The sequence below is a fragment of the Crocuta crocuta genome, unplaced genomic scaffold, assembly GCF_008692635.1.
Source record: "Crocuta crocuta isolate KB4526 unplaced genomic scaffold, BGI_CrCroc_1.0 scaffold243, whole genome shotgun sequence".
Lineage (NCBI taxonomy): Eukaryota > Metazoa > Chordata > Mammalia > Carnivora > Hyaenidae > Crocuta > Crocuta crocuta.
In genome coordinates, this window is record NW_027529596.1 from 1,659,816 (window position 1) to 1,685,787 (window position 25,972).

The following is a 25,972-nucleotide window of genomic DNA, read 5'->3' on the forward strand; positions in this document are numbered from 1 at the left end:
GGGGGGCGGGGAGGGGATGGTGGAGGAGGGGCTGTTTTCTGTATCATCATTAAGGAAGGCCACTCTCACGAGAAGATTTCTGAACAGAGACCTGGGTGTCTGGAGGAAACGTTCCAGGCGGAGGGAAGAGCAAGTGCGAATGCTCGGAGGAGGACGTGGGACGCGCCCGAGGTAGCGGCAGAAGAGTGTACGGACAGTTTAGATGCAGAACGACCCAGTGTTTTTGGCCTAAGTAACAAGAAAAAGAGTTGTCGTCATTCACCGTGATGGGACAACGGAGGCAAGAGAACTACCAGGGGTCCATCGCAGTGCAGAGCCGAGGAGGGACCCGCTCCAACAGTCGATAAGTCGCTGCTAACCTGGATGCCACTGGTGATGTGACTTGAAGCCACTGCAAGTGCAGGTGACAATAAACAGTCTAGGAGCTGAACCCCGGGGCATTCTAGTGTTCAACAGAAAGAAGAACCCGTGAGCAGGAAGGAGAAGCCAGTGAGGGGGTTGGACGGAGTAGCTGTGTAAGATGCTGCTAATGCGATGAAAAAGATACTGAGAATCAACCCCGGGCTTCTGCACCTTGGAGGTCATTTATGATCTTTTTTCTTTTGAATAGTTTATTGTCAAGTTGGTTTCCATGTAACACCCAGTGCTCATCCCCACAAGTGCCCTCCCCCATGCCCATCACCCCCAGGTCACTAATGATCTTGATGAGCTATTTCAGCAGAAATCGCAGGGGCCAAAAGCTGACTGGAACAGGTTCCAGAGAAAGACGAGGTAATGCAGTAGAGACACAAGGCATATATACTCTTTCCAGAAGACTTGCTGCTAACAGGGAGCAGAGAAACTGGATGATTGTTGGTGGGGGAATAGAGTCCAAGGAAGTCTGTTTTAGTCTGGGAAATAATGCCTGTGTCCATATGCTGATGAGCAATGTTTATCGAGGGAAGGAAGAAAGATGTCGCGTGAAAGAAGTGGGCAAACGCAGGATTGCTGCCCCTGAGCAGACCGAAAGAGCCGAGCAGCAGCGGGTAAGAGGAGGAAGCGGTTTTAAATAGGGTCCATGCAGCTTCACTACAACCAAAGGCAAGGCAGGGATTCGGCAGCAGCTGAAGTGATGGTGGGGCACAAACGACTCTGCGTCCCTTGCGGACACTGGTAGCAAAGTACATAAACTACCAAACCACTTCTAGCCCCGTTTACATAGATTGTACAGGTGCAAATTTACTGTTTCATGAATCAATCGTGCCAGAGATAGTAACATCTTGTTACCATGTTCTCTACTTTTAACCAATTTTATTCAGTCAACCAATTTATTCAGTCAGCCAAGTGGCAGTTAAGATTTAGTAAACAGTTCAAGTATCAACAGTCTCTCACTTCTAGGTTCTTCCTAGGAAATTTTCCAGAAGCCAGAAGGACAGACCTCACTGACTACTGAACTGTGTGCCTTCTTTTTAGGTATAAACGTGTACCTTCTATATTGACAGCACAACAGCAATGCTTTAAGCATATAAAATAAAGAATGTGCACCCATAAGTTTGTTATTTTACAATTCAAAAAAAATTACACGAAGAGGCTACATGTATGTTACATTCTGCTAAGACAGAAAAATCACAAAAAATTCACCCGACTTCACTGTCGCTTCAAACCCTCTCTCTTGAGCTGCCAAGTGCTTTATGGGGCCAGGAGAGCCCCCATCTGGATGCACCCCGTGCCGTGGCATGTCAAGAGCACGCCTAAGTGCAAGCAGTGATGGTCTGTAACTCGGAAAATCAAGATTTCGCTAGGATAATGTCCTGAACTATTAATTCAATGCTTCCAGTGCTTTTTAAAGAAGAGCTCACTTGTTTACTTTTTTTTTTAATTTTTTTAATGTTTTTTATTTATTTCTAGGAGAGAGAGAGAGAGAGACAGCGTGAGCAGGAGAGGGTCAGAGAGAGAAGGAGTCACAGACTCCGAAACAGGCTCCAGGCTCTGAGCTGGCAGTCAGCACAGAGCCTGACGCGGGGCTCGAACCCACGAACCACGAGATCATGACCTAAGCGAAAGTCGGACGCTTAACCGACTAAGCCACCCAGGCGTCCCTCACTTGTTTACTTTTAAGGCCGGTATTGTGGCTTCTTCCCCCAACCCCCAGGGTTAAAACAAAAAACGAAGCTATGGACAGAAGTCGCCACATAGCTAACTAGGAATGGCAAATATTAAATTAAAAATTCCAACCAGACTAAGCAGACTAAACAACCAGACTAAACAACAGTCTTGCTGGCAGTTTGAAACATTAAAGGCAGGTACAGTACATACACATTATATCCTTCAAAAAAATGTATAAACATGTAATTTATAACATGAATAAATGTGCTGAGAACTAGTTTTTGTTAACATGAACCAAAATGGAAAGTGAGTATCATGAATACTTTTGGGCTGAATTTTAAAAACAAAACAAAAAATTCCTCACAAATGTGTCAGGAACTGCTTACGGGAAACTGCCTGCCCTGCCCTGCTCGGGGCTGCGGGGCTCCGGGCCTGGCTCCCACTAACACAGAGCCATGCCCTCCCGACAGAGGGCCCTCGGCTCTAGCCNCTGCCTCCCCTGCACACAGGGCCTGCCCAGGACACCGCACTACTTCTCTACCTGATTGGCGGGAACCGCACCCGCCCGCGGTGGGTCTGTCCTGCACTCACACCTTAGTTCTTGTCCAGGCGACCCTGGTGCATCTCCTCCTAGAACTGTCACTCCTTTACTGACTTCCAAGTTCCTCTGGTCTCGTCTTTGGTCTCCCCAAATATTTCCACTTGCTTCTAATCTATATATTGTCTCCACCTAGACTGAGTAGACTCTGGTCCCCTTTAAGAAAGCTGTAATCTGGATATTTGGGCTTTGCAGGATGATGTACAACAGAGCAACTGCTGTCCCCAGCAGTTTTTCTACAGAGCTCAATTTAACTATAAAGATTTTGAATAGACCTAAATAAATGTGTAAATCTGGACAGTTATTTGTAAATGGGCAGGAATTCACACCTAAGCCATTTCATATCCTACCTTAAGGAAACCAAAGTCTCATTGTCGGAGCGTCCTATTTAACTGGAAGCACATGGATCCCTGAAGTGACTCACTTCTCAAAGTGAGACCTCCAAGGCGAATTTTGTACGTACTGACAACCCCATTCAATCCAAAGAATCTGCCTTCTCTAATCATATTCTTTTATCTAGATTAAAATAAAACTTGGGGGCACCTGTGTGGCTCAGTCTGTTAGGCATCTGACTCCTGATTTAGGCTTAGGTCATGATCTCAACAGTTTGTGAGATGGACTGTGAAACCTGCTTGGGATTCTGTCTCTTCCTCTCTCTTTGCCTCTCCCCTGCTCATGCGCGCTCTCTCTCTCTCTCTCTCTCTCGCTCAAAAATAAAACTACTCTAAAAAGAAGAAACAAGTCATAAATCAACCTAAAATGAACAAAATAATAACAAATTTTCTTCTTATTCTTTTTTCTAAAGTAATCTTTATGACCAACATGGGGCTTGAAGTCACAACCCCAAGGATCAAGAGTTGCATGCTCCACCGACTGAGCCAGCTAGGTGCCCCAAAATAATTACAAGTTTTAATAAGTGACGGGGAATGTGGGTGGCTCAGTCAGTTAAGTGTCTGACTTCAGCTCAGGTTATGATCTCATGGTTTGTGGTTCAAGCCCCACGTTGGGCTCTGTGTGACAGCTTGTAGCCTGGAGCTGCCTCAGATCTTTGTCTCCCTCTCCCTCTCTCTCTGCCCCTCCTCCACTCACGCTCTGTCTCTCAAAAATAAATAAGTGTTAAATTTTTTTAAATTTTAGTGAGTGCTTATCACAAAGTAAACAAGGCTATATATAAAAGAGTAATATTTTAGTACAGAAAGATGAATCTAGCTAGGGTAGGAATGAGAGACCTCCTTTAAGTAACACTTGAACTGAGAAAGAAGGAAAAAGAAGTTGGCTACAATAAACCAAGGTGGAGCTTCTCGGTAAGAGAACAGTAAGTACAAAGGCTCAGAATTAGAAACAAAGAGGGAGAAGAGAACTTGGCACATTGAAGGAAATAAAGGAAACCAATGCAGGTGGAAGATAATGATCACTGGGAACTAAGAAAGCGGTATGAAGTGAGGTTAGAGAGGGGGGCAAAACCCAGACCATGTAGGTTCCTCCAGATCCACGGTAAGAAGTTTCGATTTTTTTTTTATAGTTACACTCCTAAGTGCAATTAGAAGTCTTTGAGGGGTTTTAAACAGCAAAGTTATATAATCTGATTTAACACTGTAAAATACTGACCCTGGCTGCTGCATTAAGAATAAATGATAAGGGAGTGAGAGATGCAGGGAGATCACTTAGCAGACAAGAAATGATGGTAAGATGTAAGAAGTAAAATTTATTTTAGACACAGAACAGGACTTGCTGATGGACTGAGCGTGGGACATGAAGGAAAGCAAGGAATCAAGAACACAGAGACTGTTAAAATAAGCAAATGGGGCAGGTGGATTTAAATTTACTAAAATATAACATGGCTAACATGGAAGAGAGCAGGCAGGAAGGAGAGGAGGTTAAATTAAGTTTTAGTTTGGAAATGTTAAGCTTAAGATATCCAAAGACAACTAAAAAGAAGGGTCAAATAAGCAGCTGGACACAGGAGTTTCTAACTCAAAGCAGAAGATCAGATTGTTGACAAACATTTGGAAATCTTCAACTCAGAGAAGCTATCAAAAGCCACGTGAGGGGCACCTGGGTGGCTCAGTCAGCTGAGCGACCAACCCTTAATTTTGGCTCAAGTCATGATACTAGGGTTATAGGATTGAGCCCCATGTAGGGTTCCTCACTGGATGTGGAACCTGCTTAAGATTCATTCTCTCTCTCTCTCTCTCTTGCTCTCTCTTTCCCTCTCCCTCTGCCCCTCCTCAAAGCTTTGTCTCTCAAAAAGTTAAAAAAATTTTTTTTAGAAGCTATGCAATCCCCAGGGATACAAAATAGAGCAAAGAGCACGGACTAAGAAGTTCTACTGGGGCACCTGGGAGGCTCAGTTGGTTAAGCGTCCGACTTCAGCTCAGGTCATGATCTCATGGTTCGTGGGTTCGAGCCCTGTGTCGGGCTCTGTGCTGACAGCCAGCTCAGTGCCTGGAGACTGTTTCGGATTCTGTGTCTCCCTCTCTCCCTGACCCTCCCCTGCTCATGCTCTCTCTCAGAAATAAATAAAACATTAAAAAAATTAAAAAAAAGAAGTTCTAATAAAATATTCAGAAGTATAAAGAATAAGAAATATCAACAATGATTACTGAAAGCCAGCTAGAGTTGATAATAAGAATAAATAAGCAAAGTGGTATCACAGATGTCTAGGAAGGAAAGTGTTTCAAGAAAGGAGTGACAGACTATGTTAAATGCAAATAGATTTAAAAGCCTGTAAGACACCAACAGAGAGGGATACAATTTGGCAAATTTGGCAAAACATTAAGTCACTGGTGACTGACAAAAAGTTTCAGTGCATCTGTCCATGTGTAGCAACATGGATGGACCCTGAGGGTGTTATGCTGAGCGAAATAAGTCAGGCAGAGAAGGACAGATACCATGTGTTTGCACGTATAGGAGGATTAGGAGGAACTTAACAGAGGACCATGGGGGAGAAGAAGGGGGTAAAGAGTGGGGGAGAGGGAGAGAGGCAAACCATGANAAAAAAAAAAAAAAAAAAGTTTCAGTGCAAATGGAGTTGAAGGGCAGACGGGAGTTGCTTGATGAACAGATGGAAGATGGTAAGAAAATGGAGACGGGATATGTGAGTAACTCTTTTGAAGACTCTAATTATAAAAGAAGCCAAGACACAAGTCTGGAGGAGAACGTGGGATAATTAAGGGAAGATTTTTTTAAGACAGGAGATAATAACAGCTCATGTTTGAGGTGGAAAAGGACCCATACAACAGAAAAGGCAGTAATAATGATGCTGGAGAAGAGCAAAGTCCCTGAGAACTTGGAAAGGGATGGGAACTGCACCATCGACCTTTGAAAGGAACAGACACACTTCTTCTCAAATGTGTCTGCTTCTATCACAGACGCTAGAATGTCAGGAGATTCAAAAGCAGGAAAAAGTGCTCCCCCAACCCCAACGTGAATGAGAGGGCATCGGCTTGGGGACAGGATGAGGGCAGAAGGGGAGTGCTAAAATCCAGGGAGACAAGAAGGTGTGAATTAACACTCCGGCTAGTTGCTGAGCAGCAGTGCTGGAAGGCTGCTCTGGCAGCACCGAGCACCCACTGACATGTGTGCTTGTGACTTTCTTCACTATGACTCAGTGTCTCAGCTGCAGACTAAGAGAAGGTAAACAATTAGGCTCACAGATGGCATTTTGCCAGGGAAGTTTTCACATTCCCTCCATTCCTTTCCTTCCCCCCAGCAAAAGTGACAGAGGAAATACAAGGGAAATAAAGGAAACATTCACACGAAGTGGTACCCCCAGCAAAGGAGGAGGCATGCTTTCCACTCCATCTCTAGGCAAGGCAGGAGAGGCACCCCTTGAAGACACCGCACTTGTGCTTCCAAGGCACCACAATAAAGCAACTATCCAGTAAGGCAAGTCTACTGAATTCTGTGGTTTCCTGGTGCATATAAAAGCCATGTTTACACTATTCTGTAGTCTATTAAGTGCACAGTTGCATGATGTCTAAAAAACAATATATGTACCTTAACTAAGAATTAACTTATTGCTAAAAAAAATAATAACCATCATTTGAACTTGCAGTGAGTCGTAATCTTTTTGCTTGAGGAGAGTCTCACCTTGATGCTGACGGCTGCTGACTGACCCGGGATAGCAGAATCCTTTCACTAATGAGTTTTTCGTAGCAGCTATTTTACAGCATTTTGCCCACAGCAGAACTTTCAAAGTGAAGTCTATCCTCTCAAACCCTGCCACTGCTTTATCAACTAAGTTTGCGTAATATTCTCAATGCTCTGTCGTCATTTCAACAATCTTCACAACATCTGCACAGGGAGTAGATTCCATCCCAGGAAACCACCTTCTCTGCTCATCCATGAGAAGCAACTCCTTACCCCGTCAAGTTCAATCCTGAGGCTGCAGCAACTCGGCGCCATCTTCGGGCTCCACTTCTCATTCTAGTTCTCTTGCCATTGCCACCAGATCCGCAGTCACCTCCGCCACTGATGCCTCCAGCCCCGTGGTCACTTCTGCCACTGAAGTCTCCAGCCTCCACGTCGTCCACGAGGGGTGGAATCAACTTCTGCCAAACTCCTGTTCATATTGATATTCTGACTTCTTCCCATGAATCATGATATTCTTTTTAGTAACTTTTAAATTATTTTTAATGTTTATTTATTTTTGAGAGAGAGAGAAAGTGCAAGTGGGTGAGGGGCAGAAAGAGAGGGGATAGGGGATCTGTAGCGGGCTCTGCACTGACAGCGGTGAGCCCGATATGGGGCTTGAACTCACGAACTGCAAGATCATGAAGTAGAAGTCAGATGCTTAAGAGACTGAGCCACCCAGGTGCCCCATGAATCATATTCTTAATGGCATCTTGAATAGGGATTCCTTTCCAGAAGGTTTTCAATTTCCTTTGCCCAGATCCATCAGAGGAATCACTACCTATGGCAGCTATGGACTTTCAGACTTGAAAGTCGAAACGGCTCCTTGATCCAAGGGCTGCAGAAAGGATGTTGTGTTAGCAGGCATAAACATATTAACCTTGCTGTACATCTCCATCAGAGCTCTAGGGAAACTAGACACAGGAGCAGGAATATTTTGAAAAGTATCTTTCTCTCTGAGCAGCAGGTCTCAACAGTGGGCTTCATATTCAGCAAACCATGTTGCAAACAGCTATGCTGTCATCCAGGCTTTGTTGTTCCTTTTCTAGAGCACATGCACAGTAGATTCAGAATAAATCTTAAGGGCCCTGGGATTTTCACAATAGGAAATCCTCGCTTCACAACTTTTCTTCTGCAGCTTCCTCATGTCTCTGGCCTTCGTACAATTGCAGAGAGTGAGGCTTTGGCGTAAGGGAATGTTGTGGCTGTTCCGTCACCTATGCAGACCACTAAAACTTTCTGTATCAACGATAAGGCTGTTAATGTACTTTCGTTGTCATCTGTGTGTTCGCTGGAGTAGCGCTGTTAACCTCCTTCAAGAACGTCTGCTTTGCATTCACAACTTGGATGTTTGGCACAAGAGGCCAGGCTTTCTGCCTGTCTAGGCTTTTGACATGCCTTCCTCACTAAGCTTAACCATTTCTAGTTTTTTATTTGAAATGAGAGCGTGTCCTTGAACACTCAGAAGCCATTTTAGAGTTATTAACTGGCCTGATCTCAATACTGTTGTGTCTCAGGGAACAGGGAGGCCCAAGGAGAAAGAGAGAGAGAGGGGACAGTTGTTTGGCAGACCAGTCAGAACACAGACACATTTACCGAGCAAGCTCCCTGTCTCATGTGGGTGGTGTCTAAGGTGCCCCAAATCAATTAGTGACATCAAAGATCACTGACCACAGATCACCATAACAAATATCATAATCATGAACAGGTCTGAAATACTGTAAGAATTACCAAAATGTGACACAGACATGAAGTAAGTAAACACTGCTGGGAAAATAGTGCCAACAGACTAGCTCCACGCAGGGTTGCCACAAATCTTCAGTGGGTAAAAAACACAATATATGCAAAGCACAACAAACTAAAGCACAATAAAAGAAGGTATGTTTGTAACAGAAATCATGGCCCTATGATGACACTCCTCCCTATTCCTAGTATCCGTATACCTATCTGAACCTAGAAGTGCAGAAGAGACTGGGGGAAGAAAACGAAGTAAAACAGAAAAAAGTCATTAAGCCCTTATTGTTAAAGTAAGGGATAATGAAATGCTTGCCGTCAAAACAATCCCAAGCATAATCCTTAGATGTTACATCTAACATCAAATCATTTTCTTCAATAGTGATACTATCTTTGTAATATGGAAATATCCGATTTTCCACAAAGCAGTCAACCAAAATTCTTTTAATATTTTACCAATTTAAACTATTTCCTTACTCCTTTTTTCCCCCTTCTTTAAAAAAAAACAAAAACAGGCAAAGGTGCCAATTAATGATCAAAACAATCATCACATGATCATAAATGTATTTTTCTATTTCAATGATTAAAATTACTACTTAACACTTAACATTAAATATTGAAAGGGATTTAGCAATCTGAAATGCAATATTAACTGTTAAACATATGTAACAAAAAAAGAAAAACGAAACTCCAAACTAAGTACTTAACTCAGAAGTGCGTTTAAAAACCAGTAGTTAGAATTCAGTGGAACATGAACAGAAGCCGGGGAATGTTCTAGCTCAGTTTTCCTGATAACTTATAATTGATCAAAATCTTTAAGAATATTTCCAAGAATGCTATTACTTTTTTTTTTAATCTTTACTTGCTCTGACAAACTTTGGACTGATTCTGTCCCTACTTTGCAAACACTGCAAAATATTTTATTTTCCCATAATTTGAGACGCTGTCAATTAGAGAGTGGAAAACCTGATTTTATAGCTCAGCTTTAGCCTCTTATTACAAATTGTACACAAGTGTTAACAGTTACATAATTGACTCTGGCTTCTATTCCCATAGAAGATGAAAATGAGTGACCAAAAATACGATACACTGATAAAAGAATGCCTAATATAAAACACTCCATTATTTGGTGATCTGGTATCAGACTTCAGAGAAGCAAGAATAAAGTGACAGCTCGGCAGTTAAGCCGTTAGAAAGTGTTTATTGGTTTTAGCTTAGGCCTGCCGGTTGTAGCACTAGTTGCTAATACTTGTTATACGTCAGGTAAAATGCTTTAGAAGAATCCAAAGAAAAATATGAATAAAATCTTAATGGTTATTATAATTACATGTATATAGTTAAAATACCAAGTAAATTATATCTGATAAAAATTACTATTATAAATACTAGTAACATTCCATAGTTGGTAGGGAAGGGTCAAACATGAGTTCTAATATTGTGAGGAAAATAGTATTTTAACAGAATTTAGGAATTGAGGTTTTTCACTAATACCAAGTTCCAAGAAGATAAGGACTTGTTAAAACAATTCTCCTTCATATAAATATAGGAGAGATAATTCTTTTGGTGAACTGTGTATGTTGTTGACAAGAAATGTTATCAAATGCACTATACAGAATGTATTAAAAGTATTTCTGGATTTAAAGAAAAGTAATAAAGAACAGAAATACAATGGGACTAATAATAATTAGGGCTATATTTTCAGGATCACATTAAAACAGACTTACAACCAAATAAGTCTCGAAAGACATTTTGGTCTATAATGGTTTCTAAAAGTAATCTTAAAGTCAACTGCATTGAACTATGTCAAAACACTATCTGCTGGTACCTGTATTTTTTAAAGAATTGTCTTAGGTAAACTAAGGATTCCTGATAATTGTTAAATTCATTCAAGTTAGGCACACCTGAAGTTTGTGTTTATGTTACATATTACATGTCATTTTAATCATTTATTCTGGCATGTATAAGTTCATGTGATTTAGTATCTTTCAAATCAGCCCATAAGGAAGTTTTCATTATCAGACATCATCAGATGAACCACAGCCTATTTAATGAGTAGCATCCTCACCAGACTGATGGTGTGTATGGCGTCCAGATGCTTCAACAGGCTGCCTTTGTTCGTTATCTGAAGAAGACAGCAAAGAAGTAGAACGAGGGCTTTCTGCAGAAGATGATGTCGAATGAGCCTGAGCTGACGCTGCAGAGGATGTTGAAGGCTGAAGAACTTGTTCAGCTGAAGGATCTACCTCCATTGCAGTCTCACCCACTTCCAAATCAGAATGTAATGGGGCGGCAGGAAGAGGAGAAGCATCTGACTGGCTCGTTCCACCTTCAAAGAACACATGTTAATTCAAATTCAAATACTAACTGCCTTCCAAGAACTACTCTAAAGAGATACGTCCAAGAAATACATGTGTACTGGGAGCCTGGGGGGCTCAGTCGACTGAGCATCGGACTTCACCTCAGGTCATGATCTCACCATTTGTGGGTTCAGGCCCTACCTGGGGCTCTGTGCTGACAGCTCAGAACCTGGAGCCTGCTTTGGATTTTGTGTCTCCCTCTCTCTCTGTCCCTTCCCCGCTCGTGCGTGCACACCCGGTACACTCATGCTCTCTCTCAAAAATAAACAAACATTTTAAAAATTAAAAATAAAAGAAATATATGTGCATGTACATACACACAGAAATATATAATTTCAGGATATCAAAAGCACCGGTGGTCGTCTGACCCATTTGACCGGACAGGCTGATCAAGAGGGGTAAACATCTATCTACAGAACATTTTTGTTAAAATAATCCATGTTTCAAGCTCAATATAGTACCTTCATTTATACAAAGCTAAATAATAACTTGTGAAATACCTATAAATAACATCTAGTCTCTTTAATTTGAAGATGATTCTAATTTAATGACAGTAAATAGAAGAATGGATTTTATTAGTATGTTTCCATTCTACAACATAACGTATTTGGTAAGTATTTAAGAAAATTTATTGGGAAAAGTAAAGTTACAAATAGGTCAAAATGAGGTTAAGTTCCTGATTCCTACATCATTAGCAGTAATGTTTAAACCATTAAACTAACATGATGCAGTCATGATTTAAAACAACTCGAGTGTCGACTATGTGCTATGCCAGGGTTTGTGCTATCTGCAAAGCAATAATTAGGAATAATCAATAAACATAACAATTTTCCCCAAGTCTAGATGTTATTAAAAGATAGAATGGACTAATCAAGTTCATATCTTGCAAGATGCAACTATCACATAATATGAAGACTTTTCTTTTAATCACCATGATTTAAATATTTCTTCTTTTATTTAAGCACAAATACAGTAACTCTTAAGCAAATCCACAGCTTAAGGAATTTTTAAAAAGTTAATTGAGGGGCGCCTGGGTAGCTCAGTCAGTTAAGCGTCTGACTTTGGCTCAGGTCATGATCTCACGGTTCATGGGTTCGAGCCCCGGATCGGGCTCTGTGCTGACAGCTCAGAGCCTGGAGCCTGCTTCAGATTCTGTGTCTCCTTCTCTTTCTAACCCTCCCCTGCTCACGCTCTCTCTCATTCTATCTCTCAGAAATCAATTTTTTAAAAAAAAAGTTAACTGATACGCAGAAGTTAACAAGAACCATTTGTAGATAAAATTCAATATAATTTTTTATTTTGGTGTTTTATAAAATTAGAGGAGTTAACTTTTATACTCCTCATTTTTGACAGAGAGAAGTAACTTGCCAATGACCCCATGCTAGAAAGCAGTGAACCAAAATATGAAAACAGGTCAGCTAACACCAGAAACAGCAATTAACTACCAATGCCAAAGGAATCAAGAGGAGAACTATTTCCATTATATAAACCTTCTTTATCTACAGAGTTTTATATATTTCCATTTTTAGAATGCATACAAAAAGGACTTCAAAGGGGAATATCACGCTTTCTTACTTTTTTTTGAGAAAAGCAAAAAATAAGAGCTAGGTCTACACTGTGAAGGGACAGGTCATACTCCACACCCTTGGTCCTCTACTGCTTCACACAACACAGCTAGGAACCTTGTGGTTATTACAGACAGAAAATGGTATCAAATGATGATATAAATAATACAGACATCAAGGGGCGCCTGGGTGGCTCAGTTAGTTAAGTGTCTGGCTCTTGATTTTGACTCAGGTTATGATCCTACTGTTTGTGAGTTTGAGCCCCACGTCAGGCACTGCACTGACAGTGTGGAACCTGCTTGCGACTTTCTCTCTCTGCACACCCCCCTTAAAAATAAACATTAAAAAAAAAATCCAAATATCGGGGTATCTGGGTGACTCAGCCGGTTAAGAGTCCAACTTTAGCTAAGGTCACGACCTCAGAGTTTGTGGGTTCGAGCCCAACATCAGGCTCTGTGCCGAGCTCAGAGCCTGGAGCCTGCTTCGGATTCTTGTCTCCCTCTCTCTCTGCCCCTCCCCAACTCATGCTCTGGCTCTCTCTGTGTCTCTCAAAAATAACATTAAAAATAATTTGTAAAAAATTATCAATAAAACAGCGTTTGCCAGCTTTCGGCTGACTTGAATCAGGAAGAAAGATTACCTGTAGGTCTAGACCTCCCCCGTCCTCGACTGCTCTGTGCAGCTTCACTCGCTTCTTCAAACCACCTGGACAACATGTCAGACATTCTCTGCATCAACGACACGTTGGGACTCTGCTCACCTGTCACAGAATAGGGCTAGTCAGTGAGCTCAGGAGCAAGGCAGGGTCTTTCATTAATGCAAAATCTAGATTTTGAAGGCCTTTAAAATGAAAGCAATGTTAAAAAAGAATCAAACTGCCTAAATTGAATGGACGTATAAACATCTATTAGAGCTACCATCACACTCTGTAGTGTTTACAGAAGGCACTCTCCATCTGCACTCTGAGCTCCTCAAGAATAGGATTTATGTTTCCCACGTCTTTGTCTACTCTTAGGTACCATCACATCTCCCATCCTGACCCCAAGCTCCATCTTTAGTTTGGAGAGTGCGCAGCCAGAGAGTGCTCATGGATTGTAAACTGACTGATTAAAAGAAAGGCTCGAGGGGCGCCTGGGTGGCTTAGTCGGTTGGGCATCCGACTTTTGCTTGGGTCATGATCTCGCGGTTCGTGGTTTCGAGCCCCACGTCGGGCTCTGTGCTGACTGCCAGCTCAGAGCCTGGAGCCTATTTCAGAGTCTGTGTCTCCCTCTCTCTCTGACACTCCCCTGCTCACGATGTCTCTCTCTCTCTCTCTCTCTCTCCTAGAAATAAAAATATTAAAAAATAATAAAATAAAATAAAAGAAAGGCTCGCCCTCTCACTTATATTTCCTTAAGCTGAATTTATTTTCATCATACCATAAGCATATTCCATATATTCAAAATTAGTGAAAACCAAAAAGTGCTATATTTGTCTCTTCCCTCTCCCTCTTTCCTCCTTCAAATATATGAGTTTTCCCTTAAGGAAATTATCAAATTAAATATGATAATTATCAAATTAAAACTGATAATCCTATGTTACAATCATGTAATTTAAAATGCACATCATTTGCTCTTGAATTTTCTGTGAAAATAGAATTTATTTTATATTTTATTGCCTTTATATGGTTTTATAATAAGTACTATTATAAGATGATGCAAAGGATAACATATTGGGGAATAAATATGCTTTTGATCTTAAAAGAATTCAGAAGTCATCAGAATAAGACTTTGGCTACAGACCAATTACTAAAATACTCACAGATTAATTCTATTTTAAAACTGTGCCATTTTAAAGCTCCCAAGGTAAATTCTTATGCTTGTCAAAGGCACTTGATAAAAGGGAAAAAAAGATTTTTATCTGCTATTATAAAACTCTTGGGTTGGAAACTGAGAGTTTTTGTTTCTCTTTACACCTAACAGAAAGGCAAAAATTAAGAAGTTTGATAATACCTAATGTTTTCTATGACAATGGACACTCATCTTCTGGTAGGAATGTAAAGGAGTGCATTAATTTTGGAGGGTAACTTGATAGCTATCAAAGCACCAATGCATTTATCCAGTGACCCAGTCGCTCATTCATTCCACTTTTAGGAATTTACCCTCAGATACGCTTGCATGTGTGTGTTAAGATATATGTACAAGGACATTCACTGCAGCATCACTATACTAGCAAAACAACAACATGGAAAACAAGTTAAAAGATTAATTTTTAAAATACCATATTAGAAAAAGCTAACCAAAGTATAGTTACCATCTCGTTCTCGTTCACTCTCAGGCCTTGCTCGGGGTCCAGTATCTGACCAATCACCACGAAGTCTTAAACGCTTCACAGGAGGCTGTCGTAACTAAAAGATGAAGAGAAAACTCATTTGCTCAACTCTTAAAAGCACACTTTAAGTCTAACAGATTCTTTCCATGTCCTTGCTTTCTTTTCTGAGTAGGCAAATGAGACGCTATGTCAAAACACGTAATACAGCTCTTATAAGGGTGGTATCTATGGAGAGTACAGCTTCCACTTCACATCTTTGCCCTAAAGAATCTGAACACAACTTTGAAATCATATGTATGTGACTTCTAATCCCACCCAGCTGACAACAGGGAAGTTACTTAGCCACACTGAGCCTAAGTTTTCTACTGCGATGATACATGTTGTCTAGGTCAAATACCCACATATCTGACAACAGAAATTGTCACTATTTGATTACTATTGACCGTTTAGTCTCTGGTTACCCCCAGTATCTACTGCAACCCTTCATTACTCACCTCAGGGTCTCTACTCTACCTTGTTTCCCTCATTCTTGGCTAATAACTCTTCCTCCTACTTCAGAGAAAATAAAGTCAGTCCTGTAGAAATGACATCAATTTCCTCAGCTGCATTCTACAAATTTATCTATGATCTGCAACTTCCTAATTCCTTCTAACCTTTCTCAGAAGATGTATCATTTATTTTGCTAAAGTTTAATCTCTCCATCTGTGCTTTTATATTCAAACTCCTCAAGCACTTTGCTTCCACAATTACTCCTTCCCACACCTACATCCATTTCCTCTCATTTCCTCCTTATGATATGCTAAAAGGTTTTCCCATTTTTAATAAACAAAACATCGTAATTTTATATTTTTATTCAACTATACTCTTTCCCCATATTTTTTGAAGCTTTACTGTCAAGCTTCTTGAAAAAGGTTATATTTATTCCACTTCTGTCTGCCACTCCTCTCTCAGTTCACGGTCACCGGATGCTCCCATCTTTCCACTGAATTCATTCTCATCAATGTCACCAATGAGTGATTAACTGCTAAGTTCACTGATCAATGATAAAATGATCGATAATCAATTGCCAATTCAAATGGCACATTTCACAATTTATTTTGAAGCCTAGGGCACTTGACACTCTTGATTATCCTCTGTAACTTTAATACTTTTAACGTTTTTAATTGAGATATAACACATATGCCGTAATATTCACTCTTTTAAAGTATAAAAGTCATTGGTGCCCAGGCACAGAGCTGTGAAATCACTTGTACCACCACAAATCCAGAGCATTTTCATCACCTCAAGGAGAAATCCTATAGCTCCAAGCAGCCACTCCCCCCTTTGCCATCCCCTGGGCTCCTGGAGACCACAATCTACTTTCTGGCTCTCTAGACAGGCCCTCTCTGGACAGTCCATAAAAATAGAAGCAGATGTGGCCCTTCCCATCTAGCTTCTTTCACTGAGCAGAGTATTTTCAAAGTTCAGCCATTTTGTACCATATATCAGTATTTCATTTCTTTTTAAGGTTCAATACTATTCCATTATTTGGACATGCCATGTTTTTTCATTCATCACTCTATGAACATTGAGTTGTTTCCACTTTTATGGCTGTTGTGAATAATGCTGCTATGAACATATGTGCAAGTTTTTATGGGGACATATGTTTTCAATTCTCTTCAGTATATATCTAGAAGTACAAATGCTGGGATAATTCTATGTTTAACTTTTGAGGAACTGCCAAACTGTTTTCCAAAGCAGCTGCACCATTTTACATTCCTACCAGCAACATGTAAAAGCTCCAATTTCTTCATGTCTTCATCAACACTATTACTGACTTTTTTATTTTAGCCAACCTGGTGAATATGAAGTGGTACCTCACTGTGGTTATGATATATTATGGATACTAGATTCTAAGTCATTAATAAAATATACGATATACACTAGATTCTAAATCATAAATCAAATATGCTATACAAACATGTTCTCCCATTTTGTGGGTCATTCCCTTTACTTTTATTTATTTATTTTTTTAACAAACATTCACTGATCTTTTCCCTGGCAGGCAAATTTTGATAGAAACTTGGTGACAACTTAGCTGTGAATTTTCTGTTTTCTCCTTGAAACCATTCTGAGAAATAAGGAGGTCGGGAAAAAAAAATCTCAACACCCTCAGCAAAGATGACAGAAAAATAAAACCCTCACAAATTCCATAAGTATGTAAATATGGCAAAGAGCAACAGACTAGCCAAAATCTACCCAGGACGCCACAAGTGTGACATGAAATAATCAGAAGATTAGAGAACACCTAGTGTGGTAGGCTGTTCATAGTCCACAATCTTAGACTAAAATCATTTCCAGAAACAGAGGGCCTCACTCTATGTGAACTATATTTAGAATAGAATGGAGCCCTGCTCCACAGTTATGAGAAAGCAACTTTATATGATACAAGCAAAGAACTAGTGTTATAACCTCAGCAACTATTTCTGGAACAAGATACTCAAGTTAAAAATAGTCCCGAGTTTGATTTTTTGAGATATGCAAAATACCTAGTCAAGATACTGAAAATGGCACAAGCATTAATTCAGTCATTCAAAAAAGACTTTTCTGAGCATCTTTTATAGGTTAGGCACTACTCTAGGTGGTGGAAAAAGATCAATGGATAAACCATACGAAAACCCCAGTCTCACAGAACTTATCGACTACTGAAGTAGATAAACAATACATGATAAAGAAAGTAAAAAATACAAAGAAAGTGCTGAGTGTTATGGGGGAAAAATTAAGTAGACAAAGGAGATAGGCAGTACCAGAGAGTTAAAGGCTGTGATTATCTGGGAAGACCATTTCATGCCTGGTAAACACAAAAGCCATAAGTAAAGCCATGCCTGGGCTGCCTGAATAAGAAAGTAGATATGGTCAGAGAAGAGTACAATAGAAGTAGTGAGAGAAGAGTAGCAATAACAAGAACTACATGAGACAAGTTCTTGAAGCCACTGTAGAAACCTTAGTTTTGCTTTAAATGAGATGGAGAGCCACCTGTAATATTGATCAGAAGAGCAGCATAATTTGACTTGGTTTTAAAGGATCACTTTGGTGGCTATGTGGCTAAAGGACTATGGGGGCAGGGGGTCAAAGCGGGGGACTGGTTAAAAGCTACCATAATAATCTAGGAGAGATGGTTGATGCCTTGGAACAGGGCAGTAGGAGAGTCAGAATGGGAAGTAGTACTACAGATTTGGGGTATGTATTTTAGGGACACATCATAGGGATCAGGAGAAAATTAGACACTGGATTCAACAAAATAGTCCAATAATGAGGTGGGGCAAATGGGGAAATGTCAAAAAGATATTCAAGGCAAAGGAAAAGACAAAAAACAATAAAAAGAAAAAAGGGATAAAAAAATTAAGAAAAATGAGTAAAAAAAATGAATAAAACAATGAAAAAAATGAAAGAGAAATTATTAGAGGATATAAAGAAATAAAAAAAAGCCCCCATAAATTAAGAAAATATCATTAAAATACAAGAAAAAATCATTATGTGAAACTTTTATTCACATTTTAAAACCTTACTTATTCAATCATTTCTGACATTTCCAATCAAAATGCATTATTCCTTCCTTTGGTCTACTTATATAGAACATAATTTCTTTTTTTTAAAAATTTATTTATTTTGAGAGCGAGTGTGCATGCACACAAGAGCAGGGGAGGAGCAGAGAGAGAGAGACGGAGACAAAGAATCCCAAGCAGTCTCCACACTCACATGGGGCTCCATCCCACGACCCTGGAATCATGACCTGAGCCAAAATCAAGAGTTGGACACTTAGCTGACAGAGCCACCCATGTGTCCCAGAATATAACTCTTATACAGAATTCTATTATTTTAAGTTTTACATGTTCATTTATTTATATCTCTACTTCCACTAACCTGAAAATTCCTGAGTGAGAGGCCATGTCTTTGTCACAGTGATCCCTGATTGTCTAAAGTTTAGTATAGGACCTAGTGCAAGGTAGGCACCCAATGAATATTTAATGAGTTAAGGTGAGTGTGTCTGAAATATTACAGTTCAGGGATTAGCATAAAACACTGGAGAAAAGATGTTGAGCTTAAGAAAGGGACAGACTACTAACCTCTTCCATATACACCTGTGAATCGTTTGGTTTACTATAATAAGCATGATTTATTTTTGTAATTTTAATCTATTTTCAAAATTATTTTTCCTAATTCAACAAGGAAGAGTGAGAAAACCACATTAAGACAATACCCCATTGTTCATGACGCGGCTTCATTCACCCTGATTGTGTAAACATATCGTGGCGAAGTATTCTATGGAATAAAAGCTGCCTCGTCCACTGCAAATGTTTCTGCATTTCAGCGTTCATTATGGAATAGTCACAAAGTCAGAATGTAATTCACTAAAACACATGTCAAGAGAAAATTACCCGCAGCAACAAAATAACAGCAGATCTCATGTTTTCAATCAGACCAATAAACTCAAAAACAGGTTTCATTAGCCATCATACCCCTTCCTTTGTCAATTTCTTAATTCATTTAAATACACTGACACATTTAAAATCCCAAAACATATTTATAAAGTTACCTCAATTTTTTCCAAATTTTATAGCCCTCTAAACCTGCAATCCTAAGTACTGGATTTAGTTTTGCATCTCACAAGAATTACAAAATTGTTTTCTTTAATACCTCTAAAATATGTTCACTAATAGGAGTTAGTCCAATACAAAAAGTCACTGATAACGAGTTAATTTCAAAAACACTTACAAGCCAAGTGATTAACCACAGGACATTAAAAAAAAAAAAAAAAAAGCCAAAGTGAAAAATATGTTGGGGAAAGAACTTTAATAGGTCAAAACAGACATTTTTCTACTGCTGTATACTACCAAGACATATTATTTCTGGTTTTTGCCTTTTACAAATGAGATGGTTTGCTGTCTTACTTCTTTAAAGGTTTTATTTATTTTTTTTTTTTATTTTTTTTTTATTTTTTATTTTTTTTAAGTAATTTTTTTAATGTTTTATTTATTTCTAGGAGAGAGAGAGAGACAGCATGAGCAGGGGAGGGTCAGAGAGAGAGNTTATTTTAAAAAACCTCTACGTCGAACGTGGGACTTGAACTTACAACCCCAGATCAAGAGTCACATGCTTTAATGACAGAGTCAACCAGGCACTCTAATGGTTCACTACTGTAGAGTCATTTTAGTGGCAACAATTCTTTCACTTAGTTTTCAATATAGAACATTATATATGTATAGATATATATATAACAGACAGAAAATGTGATATATAAACTTCAATAAGACTAAATGTTTTTGTTCACCAACAGGAATTAACCAATCACCATTCACTATTCACTCGTGGACACCAATCCTGTCCTCTCCAGATCGTGTGTGTGTGTGCGCGCGCGTGTGTGTGTGTGTGTGTGTGTGTACTTTAGCATACCTTTTGCTCATTCACTGAGATGTATTCTGTAAAATGCACCCAGGGATGTACGCCACTTGTCCACAATTGTGAAAGAGAAGCGCAATCAGGAGAGAAGACTGCTGTCCACATTTGAGTAGAAAACGTAACCGATAAAATCCGTACTGCTATATGAACATAAACACTTAGTCTCTTGGGAATTTATTCCTCCCATTTTTCATTATTTTAATTGCTTTTCCCACGACTCTTAGAACTGTTGATGTCTCTCGCTTGCTGTGGTGCATCCACAAAGGCAAAGAAAGAAACATTTTGCTATTGCATATTTTCTCTCTAAAAATATATCACAATACTTTTTTCTAATTATTAGCGCCTGTTCTTTCAGGTATATTCCAAGTCCTTTTTCAAAACTTTGACTATAAACGTCTTGAGAATCAATTCTATGTTTTGAAGCCCTTCAGGCCCCAGGAGTCACTGGGGCAATGTTTTCTGAACTGAATAAAGAACCTGGTTTTGGGTCAACTTACCTCTTCTCTTCTTTCTTCTGCAGAAGGAGTTTTCAGCTCTCGTGCTGTGTCATCTTTCGGGTCGAAAAGATAGATATAATCTGAGGAGTAACTAACGAGAACCTCCTGGCCGTCCTCGCTGTAGCACAGAGACGTGACCCTGCAGGACTTGTTGTTAAGATGGGAAGGGATAAAACGGGCAGCCATCCCGGTCGTTCCTCGGCCCGCATAATTCCCTAAATGAGAAAACAGGAAGTTGTATATATTTTTTAAGAAAAACATTTTTCAAACTCTTAATCTGAATTGTGAGGTACACGATTTATAGCAATATAAAATCCAAACTATCATATTCTATTTCTAGAAGAGATTCTTGTCTCAAAAGTCTGATTTTATAACAAATAAAAGAATATAGTATAAAGTCTACATATCTTAAAAAAAATTTCCCAAGTTGCTGGAATTCCAGATTACATAAAGTGTTTAACTGGAAATATGAGTTATTTAATCAGTCAAAAGGATTTATGATTTAGGTATATACCTGGATACATCAGTCGGTTAAGAGTCTGACTGGGGCGCCTGGGTGGCTCAGTCGGTTAAGTGTCCGACTTCGGCTCAGGTCATGATCACACAGTTCAAGTCCCGCATCGGGCTCTGTGCTGACAGCTCAGAGCCTGGAGCCTGTCTTCGGATTCTGTGTCTCCCTCTCTCTCTACCCCTCCCCTGTTCATGTGGTCTCTATCTCTTCTCTCAACAAAAAAAATAAATAAAACATTAAAAAAATTTTTTTTCAAGAGTCTGACTTAACTTCAGCTCAGGTAATGATCTCACAGTTCATGAGTCTGAGTCCCAAGTTGGTCTCTGTGCTAATGGCATAGAGCCTGCTTGGGATTCTCTCTCTCTCCCCCCCTCCCCCACTTGTACTTTCATTCTTTCTCAAAAATAAACATTTAAAAAGATGGCAAATAAAAATTTTTATAAATTTACGTTCACTTTCTTCCTTTCCTTCCTTCCCTCCCTTCCTTCTCTCCCCTTCCAATCCCTTCCTTTCTCTGCCCTTCCCTTCCCCCCTTTTTCCCTTCCCTTCCCTTTACTCTCTTTCTTTCTCTCTCTTTCTTTTCTTTCTTTCTTTTCTTTTTTTCAGTAATCTCTATATCCAACATAGGGCTTGAACTCACGATACCGAGACCAAGAGTTACATACTCTTCCGACTAAGTCAGCCAGGCTCCTCTATGTCTTTAAAAGATTTTTGATTGTCATGAAATTTTCCTCCTATAAGATAGCAATGGGGATACTATTCCAACTTTAATTAATTTTAGTTGTCATCAACATGGATAATAGAGAGAGGTCCAACTGGCATTTTGTGCCTTGGACGTGTGGGAAGGCTTAATTGTAAGAATCCAGTAAAACTGTATGCTACAGCACAAGGAGAGCTTGTCCTGCCTAAACTGTCAACTGTGTCCCATCTGTCAAGAAATAGTAATTTAGCCTACAATTTCATATTATATTACTACTATTCCCCCTAAAAGCGCAAATACAAATAGATAAGACTTTTCAATCACAGTTCCAAAACCAAACAAAACCCCACCTAGTCTTCCCATTTCCATAATCTATGTTCATTTTTACTGGACATAAATTGACACTGAGCTTGACATTGTTCGCTTCTGGACAAGTCCACTTTTATTTTTAGCAATACAAAATATGTGAATATATGTAAATGTATACACATGTTTGTATATTTGGTGAGTATGTGGGTATATAATCCTGGCCTTCCCTTACTGAAAAATGCTAATGAATGATGGCTTTAAATTAGGCATTTCAGAAGTGGTTTGATCCCAAAGTGGATGAGGAGCAAATGAGGAGTTTAAAATGGATCAACATCAGTGCTACAGCATCACCAATAGTACTTTAGGCATAAACATGTTAACACAAAACCAAGTCACTGTGCTTTCCTAACTCTTCTGTCTACTGCAAAGAACTTGGAAAGCCAAGTGTTGGGGCACCTGGGTGGCTCAGTTGAGCATCCAACTCGATTTTGGCTCAGGTCATGGTATCAGGGTCATGGGACTGAGCCCTGCGTTAGGCTCCACACTGAGCACGGAGCTTGCTTGGGATCCTCTCTCTTTCTCTCTCTCTCCCTCTGCCTATCTCCCCCATTTGCTCCTTCTCACTCTCTCTAAATAAAAATTAAAAAAAAAAATTTTAAAAAGGAAAGCCAAGTGTTGTGGGCTATTAGGGTCCCCTAAAATTCATGTCCACCTAGAACCTCAGAATGGTTCTGGAATATTTGGAAATAAGGTCTTTGTAGATAATTAGTAAGCTGAGGTCATAACTGGATTCGAGTGGACCCTAGATCCAATATGACTGGTGTCCTCGTAAGAAGAGGAAAATGTGGATTCAGACACACACGGGAGAATGTCACGTAAACACGGAAGCAGAGACTGACATTAAACATTTAAAAGCCAAGATTGCTAGCAATCACCAGAAGCTAGAAGTATGCAACAGATCCTCCCAGAGAGCCTCCAGCAGAAAACCCTGTGAAACCTTGATTTTTAGACATCTAGCCCCCAGAAATGTGAGGACCAGTTTCCGTTATCTTAAGTCACCCGCTTTGTGGTCATTTGTTATGACAGCCGTAAGAAACTAATATATCAAGTGCTGCAACTTTTTAGAGGGATAAACTACAAAAACATCACACTGATAGGGTCATAAAAACTTGGTAAAATGCTGTTTTTATATTAATCCATAATATTTAAATACACTGTATTTAAATTTTATGACAAACTAGTGACCTTTTAAAACTGCAAACATGTCATACAGATTTATTCTTTGAACTGACAGAATCATATCTCCACATCCAGCTTTTTTTTTTTTTCCCCACATCCAGCTTTTTACCTGTGGCTCTTGTGCCTAGCATTCGCCGATCATAGATTCGTACTGAGCTGTCTGAACAGCCGACAGCAAGATAATAAGGGGTTGGTGGGCAAATGGCGACTGATGTGGCGGCGCGTCGGCAGTTAATTAAAATGTCCTACGAAAGATAAAACGACACCAGCGTCACAGAGCCTGCCACACAGAGGATGCTCTCAACGTTCAGAACATTTGAACACTAAACACAATGTCCTTTTAACTAGAAGAAAACAACCTTTCTTAGAAATCCCAAGCTAGTATGATAATGAGAAGAAAAAAACCAACATAGTAGTTTTCTTTTAGTTTATTTTTCAGATTTCTGTTAGTGTTTCTAACACATTCGGCTTATGTGAGATCAAAGTAAATATATGCAGCCAGTATTACTCCTCAGCAGCTTATCACTCTAAGGAAAATTCCTTTTATTATTTTTTTTCACAGTTTGCTACATAATTCCAAAATTGACCTCTAATACAACATTGTAAATTTTCCTCATAAACCAATCAAAATAAATAAAACATATGGAAATACAAGGTGGAAAAAACAAATATTTGAGTAATGAAAGTTACATTCTGAAAAGGAAAAATTAAAAGCTACTCCTGAATACAAGACTGAACCACTGAGTAATTATTATGCTACATCAACAAAACTTAATAAAATTAAATCCATCCATAATCTTATAATCCAGAGATAACTTATTGACCAATTTTAATTATAATCTTCATTTTTTTTGCCATTTATACAAAAATCGGATCCTTACATCTTTGCAATCTTCTTTTGTGCAGCTGGTTTTGATGCGCGTGTCAAACCACCGGACAGTCCCGTCCTCACCGCACGAGAGGAAAGTGTGCGGGTCACTGGGCACAGTCATAATCTGAAGGTGAAAACAGAGCACAGGTAATGGTATTGACCATTTAATACAGATGGCTTTGAAAGACATCACTACCACTTCATAAAATAAAATAAAGAATGAAGAATGAACTAAAACTCTCTTATTCACAGACGATTTGACCATCTAAGCAGAAAATCCTATGTAAGCAATTTTTTAAAAATTTATTAGAGTAAGTGAATTTAGTAAAGCTGCAGGATACAAGATCAATATATAAAAATCAATGGTATGTCTATATACTAAGCCACAAAATCATCAGAAATTGAAAACTTTAAAATAATATTTACGATAACATGAAAAATATAAAATACTTAAGCATATGTAAGACACACGATACTGAAAATTATAAAACATGGCTGAGTAAAATTAAAGTCCTAAGTAAGGGGAGATGTGTTCACGGATTGGAAGATTTTTTTTATTTTAGAGAGACAGAGCACATGACGTGGGGGAGGGGGTAGAGAAAAAACAGAATCTCAAGCAGGCTCCTCACTCAGCACAGCGCCCAGGGCTCGACTGCACAACCCTGGGATCATGACCTGAACCGAAATCAAGAGGTGGATGTTCCACCAACTGAGCCACCCAGGAGCCCCTCAACTGCATTTTTTTTTTTTAAGTTTATTTGAGAGAGAGTATGTGTGCACACGAGCAGGGGAAGGGCAGAGAGAAGGACAGAGGGAGGGAGTGGGGGGGGAGGGGAAAGAGGGAAAGAGAGAGAGAGAGAGAGAGAGAGAGGGAGGGAGGGAGGGAGGGAGGATCCCAAGCAGGCTCCACAATGTCAGTGCAGAGCCCAATGCAGGGCTCTATCTCATGAACGGTGAGATCATGACCTGAGCCAAAACCAAGAGTCAGATGCTTACCGACTAAGCCAATCAGGTGCCCCTCAACCATGTTTTTTTTCTTTTATCTTTTTTTTTTTTTTACAAATAGTTTATTGTCAAGTTGGTNTCTTTCCATGTTTTGGCTATTGTCTCAACCACATTTTTAATACTAGCTCCATTTAAAAACTAAAATCCTTAAAAATATAACATTTATGACTGTACCAAAATACTAAACATTAAAAATCTATATGGTAATGCCACATAAAAAATTGTAAAATATTATTGAAATTAGAAACCTTAATAAATGTAAAACACTATCTCTCCATTGACTGGCACATATAATAATTGTTAAGATACTAGTCTGCCCTACATTTATCTTTAAATTCAGTATAAGAACAATCCAACTTTTAGCACATTTATTTTTTAGTTTGTTTATTTACTTTGAGAGCGACAGAGAAAGAGTCCAAGTAGGTGAAGGGCGGGGGTGGGGGGGTGGAAGGGAGGAACAGAGGATCTGAGGCTGGCTCTGTGCTGACAGCAGAGAGCTTAAACTCACGAACCGTGAGATCATGACCTGAGCCGAAGCCATACACTTAACTGACCGAGCCACCCAGGTGTCCCAGCAAATTGTTTTTGTTAGAAACCAATATGCTGGTCTGAAAAGTT

General features: G+C 39.4%; 1 protein-coding gene across 5 annotated transcripts in view; it reads right to left on the reverse strand.

The window, feature by feature from the left end:
• Positions 1–25,972, reverse strand: part of DCAF6 (DDB1 and CUL4 associated factor 6) — a 135,615-nt gene that overhangs the window by 62,009 nt on the left and 47,634 nt on the right. For all 5 annotated transcript variants that reach the window (XM_077761785.1, XM_077761784.1, XM_077761782.1 and 2 more), the window contains exons 5-10: positions 24,360–24,473; positions 23,588–23,723; positions 20,720–20,934; positions 14,766–14,859; positions 13,114–13,233; positions 10,617–10,877 (exon numbers count right to left, since the gene is read on the reverse strand). In XM_077761785.1, coding sequence (XP_077617911.1) covers positions 10,617–10,877; positions 13,114–13,233; positions 14,766–14,859; positions 20,720–20,934; positions 23,588–23,723; positions 24,360–24,473 — 940 coding nt within the window. The remainder of the gene's footprint in view (positions 1–10,616; positions 10,878–13,113; positions 13,234–14,765; positions 14,860–20,719; positions 20,935–23,587; positions 23,724–24,359; positions 24,474–25,972) is intronic.